Raw genomic sequence first — 10,020 nt, 5'->3', positions numbered from 1 at the left:
AGTTTGAGGAGAGATGTTAGAATATAAGATAATATATATTTAAGATATTATCATAATATTATATAAATTGTGATAATATCATTAATATATTATATTATATAATATTAGTTTACTTATAAATTCAATATAATGTCTATATAATAGACATAGCCTATATAATTCAATATATCATTCAATAAAATCTTTTCTATAATCTAGTAAGAATATGGACGTACATGCAATACAAAATTTTGTTAATAATGTTTGGAGACTGCGGCGAGGAGTCACATTTACCAAACTAGTCACCAATTTGTTTTATTTTTTCTTTGCCGCGGTTGATGATCGACAATGGGTGTTGATGGCGGACTTCTTGTGCTTCAATATTGGGAAGAGAATAAGACTATTGAGGAATTAAATTTCAATTTCTCATCATTCTGGATACAAATCCACAATCAACCGAAGGCACTTCTTCATCCTCGATGTGCATTTGAAATTGAGGATATTGTTAGAGAAGTGTATATATTACAAAATAATTTTGATTATTTGACATCCTTTAAAGGGTATCTTAGGGTTAGAGTTATTGTTAATGTAACAAGACCTCTTGCAAAAGGTATGTGGCTAATGGGAGAGGGTGAAGAAAAACTTTGGATCCCCTTTTGATATGAAAAACTTGGAGATTTTTGCTATAATTGTGGATGTTTCGAACATGACTATTTGAACTGTGAGACATTGTTACTTCATAATCTGGAATACGGTCCTGGTTTGATTATACAACCATGTAAATCGGATAACAATGCTCCAGTTATGCAATTTTATGCATTACTTAATCTTACAATGTTGAATGAGAATGAGGAAACAACGAATAACTTAAACAATGATGAAGAACGAAGATTGATTGGACATCATTTGAAGGATTCAAGTGTGAGTTTGGTGAGGAAAATAAGAGGACATTCACTGTCTAATAATATTCAGAATCTGCATATTCACAATTCTAAATCATCAGCAAATAACAGTGCTGACCCATCAAAGTTTACCCCTTAAGAGAAAGGTAAATCAATTATTCAAGATGAAATTAATTATATTAATGTTGAAAATACAATTCTACCAGGTTTTATGCCAATTGGGGTAAGAAATGTGATAGAATCTGTAACACATGAAGATGCAATGTGTGAAATTATTACAAATAATAAATCAATGGCATCTGAATTTACAAAATGGAGTAAAAGACTTTTTTTAATCCTCACAACATGATTAACAAAATCAGGCTCAATTAAAGAATTTATTTAACCAACCCTTTTAGAAGTTAACCAAAATAGAGTGATATTATTGAAAGAAGAACTTCAAAAACTTTGGACACGAGAAGAGAAATTTTGGGTATTTGTTTCGAAACATAATTGGATAAAATTGGGATCATAATTCCAAGTTTTGTCATGCGAGCACAATTCAAAGACATATTCGGGATGAGATAGTCAATGGCTAACAAATGAATCTGAAATTTCATGAATATTTCAAGATTATTATTGTCAATTATATACATTCAATTATAAAATTTCGTTTTAATTAATGAATTGAAGAATGATAGAAGGAATAAAATGATGTTATATTTAATTTTCTAAATAAAATCCAACAAAACAAACTTTAATTTCATATTTTTAGGAATCTAATCAATCTTAAACACAAGTTATTAAATTAAAAAAGAAAAAGAAGAGTGACATTCTCTCCCTAATAAATGATCAAAGAATATGACAAGACAAATAATATAAGTAATAATGAATTAATTGCAATGTCTCCTTCAACACATACATTTTACCCAACTAATTAAGTACCACTATAGATATGCCAATTGCTATATTTTTTTTCATTTTATTTTTCTATATCCCGCAAATAGACCCCAACTTGGAACCTAGTGGCTAACCAGAATTAAGAAAGGACTGCCCTTTGTTAAATATTAAATAAGGTTTAGGTTAGTGTAATTAGATTATTTGTTAAAAAATTGTTGTAACAATTTATTATACAATAGTAATATATTCTCATTTATAAACTAAATTGAACTAGCCAGGATCTGTCTCCCTCGGAACGTACCCATAATTTAGGGTTGGGGTGGACTTGAAAAAAATTTAAGGTGCTTAAGAAAATAACGAAAAAATTCTGAATAAAACAAGTAGATAAAAGTAAATTTTATTATTTTTTTAATAAATATATTAGAAAAAATTGAATTATTTTAAATTTTTGTAAGAAATTAGAGGGAGTCAAATTTGAACTTTAATTATTATTATTTTTTTTTTTAGGGTGGCTTCAGCCCACCCGAGTCCCTACGTAGATCCGTCCCTCCTAACAAATGAAAACTATAAAATAAATTTTCTAAAAATAGATGTGCATTTGAAAATAATAATGAGTTTGGTTTAGGAAATTTGAGGTTGTTTGTGTTATTTATGATTTGTATGTGTTAAATAAGCAATAAATAAATGTGTTTGGGTGTCACATGAAAGAATAGGTAGCTGCATCCATATTTTTGTGGTCCCCCTTCAGACAAAAATATATATTCGTGTCATTTATTATTATTGTCTCTCCCCCTTTCTATTTCTATTTTTGTTTCATTATTTTTACTCTATTTTAATTTCAATTATTTTTATCAATTGTTGGGCCTCACCTTACTGTTCATTTTTCTTTTCAAATTATTTCATTTTTTTTTTACATCTTTTCAATAATCCCCTCGATTTATGAATTAAAATATCCTATTTAATATTTAGAGTTAAAATATATCTTCTATTTCATTATATATATAAATATTTATTAAATATTAATACTTTGTAATAAAAAAGATTTCATATTTTTTATCAATTAAGTTTATTTACTTGTGATAAATATAACTAAATCACACAGCTACACACATTTTTAAAGACAAGTTGGTTATAATAATGGTCTTTAAAATCCGATTGCTAGAAGGCATTTATAAGTCTTATGTTTTTAATAATATATATAGATCATGAAGATAATACTGCAAGTTGAATATGTATTAAGCTTTTTATATATAATTTAATAAGTTAAGAGTCATTATTTTCTCAAACTTAAAGTAATTTATTTTATTTGAAAATCAAACAATTATAACATATTATTATAAGAATTGATACTATGGTATTTCAAATAACAAAAATAATTTCGTAACAAGTTTTATCACACTTAAAACGTTTTAAGTTTAAGTGGATGTGGTTAAATTATACTAATCTCTTATATTTAAAAAAAATAGTACACATAAAAATAAAAATAAAAAGTTAATTAAAATTAATATAATTTTTTGAGAGCCTGATATATTTAACAACTATTTAGTATGTATTATTATTATTAAAAGTTGTATTTATGAGTAATAAATGATAAAAAGCTAACATGTATGAGAATTAAATTGAAAAAAAAAATGGTAGAGATTTGTTCCTAAAAAGGAAAGAAATGGAGCTGGTTAAGTTGATTCTTCATCCCTTTCTTTTGAGTTTCACCGCGGAGATGGAGATGAAATGGAAATGGAGTAAAATTTGAATCTTTCTCCCTCTATACGACTGGAAGAAAATGTGTTGGGTTGCCTCCCTGCCGAGCCCAGACATCTGACCCTACACAGATTGTATTCATAGATTCATAGATAGACAGATAGATAGGTGTACATGGGGAACTTGTTCCTTCTTCTTCTTCCTTGTGCATATTAAAGGCGCCTTTTACGGAATTCCTTGTTCATCACTGCCAAATTGCACATTAGTAGTCTCGTGTTGGTGTTGACGACACTAGTTAATGGAAGCTGCAAAACCCTTAAAAGTAAGCTCATAAAAAAGCTGTCTTTTCTCTTCTTCTATCGCTCTCTTTACAGCTTTAATCTTTGTTTTCATCTGTTCTTGAATGTACTTGTGTGTGCATCTCCTGTTTGTTTCTTTATTCCCCCCCTCCAATCGTTTTCTTTGAACACAGTACAGAGTTAATTAGGTCAATGGGAGGAGATTACTGAATTTCTGATTTCCCCCCCTCCCCATTCATTTTAGTCATTTTCTTTATGGAAATTGATTACTGAATTCTGGTTCTAGATTGAAAATTAAATCTGCATTCTCATGGGTAATTAATGAAAGATTCTTTCTGTGTACATACTCTGAGAGCTTTCCTCTGGATTCATCATGATCTCTCTTGAAATATTGAATAGAACCCATCCCTTTCCCCTGTCTTCTCTTGTAACTTTTTGAGATTCCTTTTAGGATTACAAGTTTGATCATCTTTCAGACAAATGGGACTTTCTTGGTTGTTTGGTTTCTAGTATTTGTTCTGTCGATTCCATCTAATAAAGACAAGTACCCTACCTACATTCACCTTTTCTCTGTCTCTTGTTCACCTTTCCTCTTTATTATTACCTGTTGCTGCTGCTGCTTCTGCTGAAATTGAACCATTGGTTGAATAAAATATAAAAGAGAGAAGTTGTTGCAGCAGCAGCTGCTTGGTTGGTTTTGAACGGCCAGCTGTTTCTTGGCTATAACCTTATCATCTGGCTATTCTATTCTATTCTATTATTTTCTATTTTTCTATCAACTAATTGCTAAGTTAAATGGGAGAATGGAATTCTGCTTCTTAAGTTATTCAGCTCAATTGCAAGAAATGCTCTCCACATGTCGAAAACCAGATTCTTTCAAAGGGATTATACATATCTAGAGTTCCTACACCTTTGCAACCAACCAATGATGGTAAGAAACCGAACAAGCACAAAGTGGCTGCAGTTGTTGGTGGCGTAGGTTTCCACTCTGCTTGTGCTCGTAACTGGTTTTATCGTTTACCTTCTGTTTGATGAGGCTCAGAAGGCTAGCAAGAAGAACATCCGATGATTCTGCTTCGTCGGTCGCTTCACCTCCTGGTTAGTCCAGTCCTGTCATTCATTATTGAGTCATAATTCTCCACATTTATACAAACATACACAATTTTTGTTCTTGTTTAATGTCCTAGGGGAACGAGGAAATATTCCCATGGCGGTTTGTATGATCTTAGACAATTAACTCTAGTAGAACTGGAAAATGCTACTGGTAATTTAATGAGAGAAACGTCTTAGGACAAGGTTCATTCGGGTATGGTTTATCGAGGATTACTTGACGATGGATCGGTTGTGGCTATAAAGAGGCGTAAGCACTATCTAGTTCCACAGTTTGTTAACAAGGTATGTATATATATATATATATATATTGAGTTTTGTAAACCCAATTACGAAATGTGTTTGAAAAGTGAAACATATTTGTGTAATTTTGTTGCAGGTGAGGTGGATAAGTGAGGTTCGAAACAAGCATCTTGTTAAACTAATCGGTTATTGTGAAGAAAACGACGAGCAAATACTCGTGTATGATTATCTCCATTGTAGGAATGTGGGGAATCATCTCTATGGTATTTACTTGTATCTCCAATCTTTGTACAAGAAAATGCTATGAGTCTAAAATGTGCGCCTAAAATTTGCAGTTATTTCTCGTAGATAGTGAAGGTGGTTTGCCTATTGGAAAGCTGGACATGAAGCAAAGAATAGTAATTGCTCTTGGGGCTGCAAAAGGTCTTTACTTTACTCTACTCTACTTTAATCCGGTTCTATATTATCTATGAAATGATTTTGTTTTTCTTTCTATCAGGGCTGCAGCATCTCCACAGTTTGGATCCTCCTTTGTTCCATATGCATTTCAGAACGCGGAATGTACTTTTGGATGAGAATTTTGTGGCAAAGGTTTCAGATTTTGGAGTAATCTCCTTATTGCTTGGTGATCGTGGTGGATCTTCGTCCACAATTGACTACTTTCGCGATCCAGAGTATGATTCTTTCTGACATTATTCACTCATATTTTCATTGAAATACATATATCTGTTACTATTGTATTCTTTTGTTTTGTTTTATAAGGTTAAGGCATTCCGAAGAGAACTTTTCTGAGAGGAGCGACGTGTACAGCTTCGGGGTTTTCTTGCTGGAATTGATTAGTGGGCGTGAGGATGAAAATATTGTATCGCAGGTAACAACATAAAATTATCGGAAAATTATTTGAATTTTGTGATGGTCATTTATTGCGTTTATTTTTTTTGTGTGTATGGTGAATGAAGGCTAGGGAAAGTAGTGTTGCGAAGGATTTTGTTGACAAGATGGCGGAGCGAACAATGATAGATGGGGCGGCGGAGAAAATGATGGGGCTGGCCTTGGTTTGTGTGGGGAGTGGTGTGGAAAGACCGACAATGGAGAAGGTAGTGGAGCAACTCGAAAGAATTCTCGAGAGAGAGATTGGTCCTGTCCTAGAATCAAGGCAGAGCGGAGAGATCGGTTTGGTCACTTTGGGGAGCGAACTCTTCAAATAGTGTTGTTATAATAAGAAACGAGATTATTTGAATTCAATTCAAATGAAGGTTGTGATTGATTTATTAATTTATTATTCTTTTTAAGGGAAAGAATTGGTTGAAATTGATTGGAATGTAACAACTAGTGTGAAATGTTTATGTAGTTTGAGCTTTGTTTTATTTTGTAACAGTTATAAGACTATATTTTTATCTATGTCATAGGTTCTAAATGAGCTATAAACGAATCGAGTATGACAAATTCTTATATTAAAAGTTGAACTAGAGTCTGAATATATGCTAAACGAGCTTGAGCTTGAAACTGACCGAGCTTGGCTCGGATAGTTTACCAACCTAGTTGTTTAATGATATAAGATTATTTAATATATAAGATTAGGTAAGTAATTGGAATTTGAAAAACTAAAATAAAATAAATAAGCAGGCCGGTCCTAGATTGTGATGGATGTTGCAATTTTACCCAACACGGTATTGGCTAATAAAATATTTTGAGAAACATGGATGGAGCCAAAAATACAGCCATTTACAAGTCAAATTTGCTTTCCCATTTTTCAAAGCCAAATTGTACATATTATTATTATTATAATTTTGGTGTTCATTAACATTAATTATTCATTCTTATTTAACAAGCTTGCATTATTAATGCACACGCATGTTATTATCACTTTATTTTTACTACTATTGTAATATATTTCTCTTTTTTTGATTTTCAAGAAAAGTGCCACATCTGGAATATTCATTCATTTGCAATCTTTCAAGTTTGTATATCACCTAACTGGAAATGATCTGTCACTTTTATTTTTTTTATTATAAACATTATTAACTTATTAATTTCATAAGAAAGTAATATATTGTTTTTTTTTATAGTTTTTTTTTATAAAAAATGTAAACTTTTATTAGAAAGGACGTTCAAACTTTAAAATGAGAAAGAAAAAATAAAAGAACAGCGTAAAAAATTTTAAATACTAAAAAGATCGAAAAATTCTCATCAGATATAAACCCTTTTTCGATTGAAGTAAACGCATGTAACATGAATACTTGAGACGCTTGTATTCATAGCTTTTCATTTCAAAAACTCTTCTATTTTTTTTTTTTTATAGATCGCAGAAATTTGGTTTCCAGTCGTCTACGATTTTATTGCTAGAACTCCATTAAATTCATTTGAATCGGCCAGAAGTCTGAAGTCTGCGACTTTTATTAATGTATCCTATTGAAAATGAAGTAGGTATTGTAGAAGAGCCCAACTACTCTTGGCAAAATCACAATGCAAAAGAGAATATATAAAATGTAGTCTTCACTCTTCAAACAAATGTTAAAATTTACTAGCGAGATGAAATCAATTTTTTTTCATTTAGTTAGATGTCAAAACCCTTCATTGATAGTTTCATAACTAAAATTGAAATTTTTAATAGAATTTTTTGACAAATTATCTTCAAATAACTTTAAAAAAAATAGTGTTATTACAAAAAAAATGTTTTTCCAATAATGTTGAACACAAAAGAAAAACAATAAGGAAAATAAAAATTTCGACAGTCTTTTACTACCTAATTTGCTGGTTCATTAGCACTAAGACGTCTTAATGTATTAAACTTTAAAGTAGTGATGACAAGACATAATTTGTTTAATATCTTATATAATAGGTTGAGATTTGGTACATAAAGAATGATATAAATTACATTTTTTTTATGTCAAATTGTATTGTTTTGTCCTCGTCACAACAGAGTTAGAGTTATAACATCTGAAGTTACAATGAAAGATTGTAACAAAGTAGTTACCATATGATCTGAATAATAATTCAGGCATTAAAGTTGACCTCAAACAACTCTTAGAAAGTTTTACTATTGATAACATTTTTGAACCCAAAAAAAGATCATTTTTGTAATATATATATAATTTATATTATAAAAAGTTGTTAAAAGAGCACTAAATAGTTAAATAGGTTTTAGCCCAAATTATAGAAAGTGCATCCCCACCTTCTTCTTCTTTCTTCTTCCTCTAGCTTCCTTCCTGCGCCGACTATGACTTTGACGCGTTCAGATATAATTGGACTTTACATATTCCGTTGATCTAGCCACGTTCTCTTTCTACCATTATATATATATATATATATATATATATATATTCCTTCTTCTCCAACCTCCTTTTTAATCCATCTCCATTTCATTTTAGATCTCATCAGATTTCTTCATTCGCTTTTTACTTCATTATCAACAATGGCGAGGAGACTATCAATGACTATTCTCTTCCTTCTTCTCTCTCTCACCATAGCTACATCTCAGGATAACAACACATCTCCTCCTTCGCCAACAATTCCCTCGCCTGGACCCGAAGCCGCCGACGCTCCTTCTCCTCCTCCAGATTCCGGCGCCCCGATAACTACTACTCCTCCGCCATTATCCGAATCGACTTCTTCTCCTCCCGCACCTCCTCCATCGTACAAATCGAATTCCCCTCCTTCACCTCCCCCTTCATCATCAGATCAAGCTCCAGACTCTTCACCGTCTCCATCTCCGTCTCCGTCTCCATCTAAGAAATCACCTGCTCCGGCACCTGCTGCTAAAAGCGGCGTAACCTCGAAATCCAGCAATGAAAATGCGGATCTGACGCCGCCGGAAGAGGAAAATGATTCGGGAATGAGCGCAGGGAAGAAGGCCGGAATTGCGTTCGGAGTGATTGCGGGATTATGCGTGGTAGGGTTGGGAGGGTTCGTGTACAAGAAGCGAAAGGATAACATACAGCGATCTCAGTACGGGTACGCCGGAGGAGATCGTAGAGAGATTCCTCTATACACATTTTGATTCAATTCAATTCAATTCATACAACAACAGATCTTCATCAATCATTCAATCAATCAATCTTTGCATTCATCATCTCATACATACATTCCATTCCATGCCTTTTACATATACATATATGATATATAATTTTGGATTCAACAAAATTCTTTAGAGTTCATAGTTGTGGAGAATTATTCATCATTTCAAATTGTGCAATTATTGAGGAAAACCCATTTTATTAATGGCTGATGATCAATACTAGTAGTATGTAATAGTTGTGATTCTTCATGTTCAAATTTTATAAATAATATACCACTTTACTTACTTTCTTTATATGTTCATTTTGGTTTCAATATATTTGTCAAACTATTTGCCACTAATTGTTTCTAACTTCAATAAATAAACTGTTTATATTATTTAAAAATTAATAAAAAAAAATAATATTATCATCACCATCACTTTTAAAAAGGTTCAAAATGATAATAATTTTGTTTACATTAAAAATATGATAATGAAAAATAGGTGAAAAAGTGAATTGAAAAAAAAAAATTATTTTGATAAACTTTTAGATCAAACTAATTTTTTTCTTACTTACTTTCTAAACTAATCTTTCATTTATTTTAAAACTAAATTATTTTACTATTTAAAGTCAGTTTTTTAGTTTTTTACAATTATAACTTTTTTAAATTATGTAAACTGTTTTTTTTATTGAAAATGGTATAGAAATATATATATATATATATATATAGATAGATAGATAAATTGACATTATGTAAATAAAATTTAGATAAAATGACCACTTTTAATTAAATTCAAAAATTGAGATAATCATAATTATTGTAAAAATTAGTAAAATTTATTGTATTATTTAAAATAATAATTTAAATTTATATATATAATAATTTAGAATATATATAATAAAAAATTATAA

The 10,020-nt window shown here is 30.7% G+C and overlaps 2 protein-coding genes across 3 annotated transcripts; both read left to right on the top strand.

Moving 5' to 3' along the window:
- The first annotated feature begins 3,501 nt into the window (after positions 1–3,501).
- Positions 3,502–6,485, top strand: LOC124927935 (leucine-rich repeat receptor protein kinase HPCA1-like). Of its 2 annotated transcripts, XM_047468447.1 has the most exons (7): positions 3,502–4,855; positions 4,945–5,152; positions 5,247–5,373; positions 5,459–5,533; positions 5,610–5,784; positions 5,873–5,981; positions 6,070–6,485. In XM_047468447.1, exons 2-7 carry the CDS (start codon positions 5,066–5,068, stop codon positions 6,316–6,318), a joined length of 822 nt encoding a protein of 273 aa, XP_047324403.1. In that variant the 5' UTR covers positions 3,502–4,855; positions 4,945–5,065; the 3' UTR covers positions 6,319–6,485. The 2 variants fall into 2 exon arrangements, with proteins under 2 accessions (XP_047324403.1, XP_047324404.1); XM_047468448.1 differs by lacking the exon at positions 3,502–4,855 and having other exon boundaries at positions 5,138–5,152; positions 5,446–5,533.
- A 1,870-nt stretch (positions 6,486–8,355) lies between these two features.
- On the top strand, positions 8,356–9,417 carry LOC124926989 (pectinesterase inhibitor 10-like). The gene has a single exon (XM_047467322.1). The coding sequence runs from the start codon at positions 8,526–8,528 to the stop codon at positions 9,108–9,110; it is 585 nt and encodes a 194-aa protein (XP_047323278.1). The 5' UTR covers positions 8,356–8,525; the 3' UTR covers positions 9,111–9,417.
- Positions 9,418–10,020: the final 603 nt, after the last annotated feature.

Source organism: Impatiens glandulifera, chromosome 2, assembly GCF_907164915.1.
Source record: "Impatiens glandulifera chromosome 2, dImpGla2.1, whole genome shotgun sequence".
In the NCBI taxonomy this organism is placed as follows: domain Eukaryota; kingdom Viridiplantae; phylum Streptophyta; class Magnoliopsida; order Ericales; family Balsaminaceae; genus Impatiens; species Impatiens glandulifera.
The sequence above is the reverse complement of the archived record's forward strand: the minus strand, read 5'-3'. Positions and strand labels throughout refer to the sequence as shown.

What these genes read in the sequence shown, in the direction of transcription:
- LOC124927935 (XM_047468447.1), top strand. Translation starts at nt 5,066, where the DNA reads ATGGTTTATCGAGGATTACTTGACGATGGATCGGTTGTGGCTATAAAG. An exon ending in TTCCACAGTTTGTTAACAAG is followed by an intron (nt 5,153 to 5,246) that starts GTATGTATATAT and finishes ATTTTGTTGCAG; the next exon opens with GTGAGGTGGATAAGTGAGGT. An exon ending in GACTACTTTCGCGATCCAGA is followed by an intron (nt 5,785 to 5,872) that starts GTATGATTCTTT and finishes TTGTTTTATAAG; the next exon opens with GTTAAGGCATTCCGAAGAGA.
- LOC124926989 (XM_047467322.1), top strand. Translation starts at nt 8,526, where the DNA reads ATGGCGAGGAGACTATCAATGACTATTCTCTTCCTTCTTCTCTCTCTC.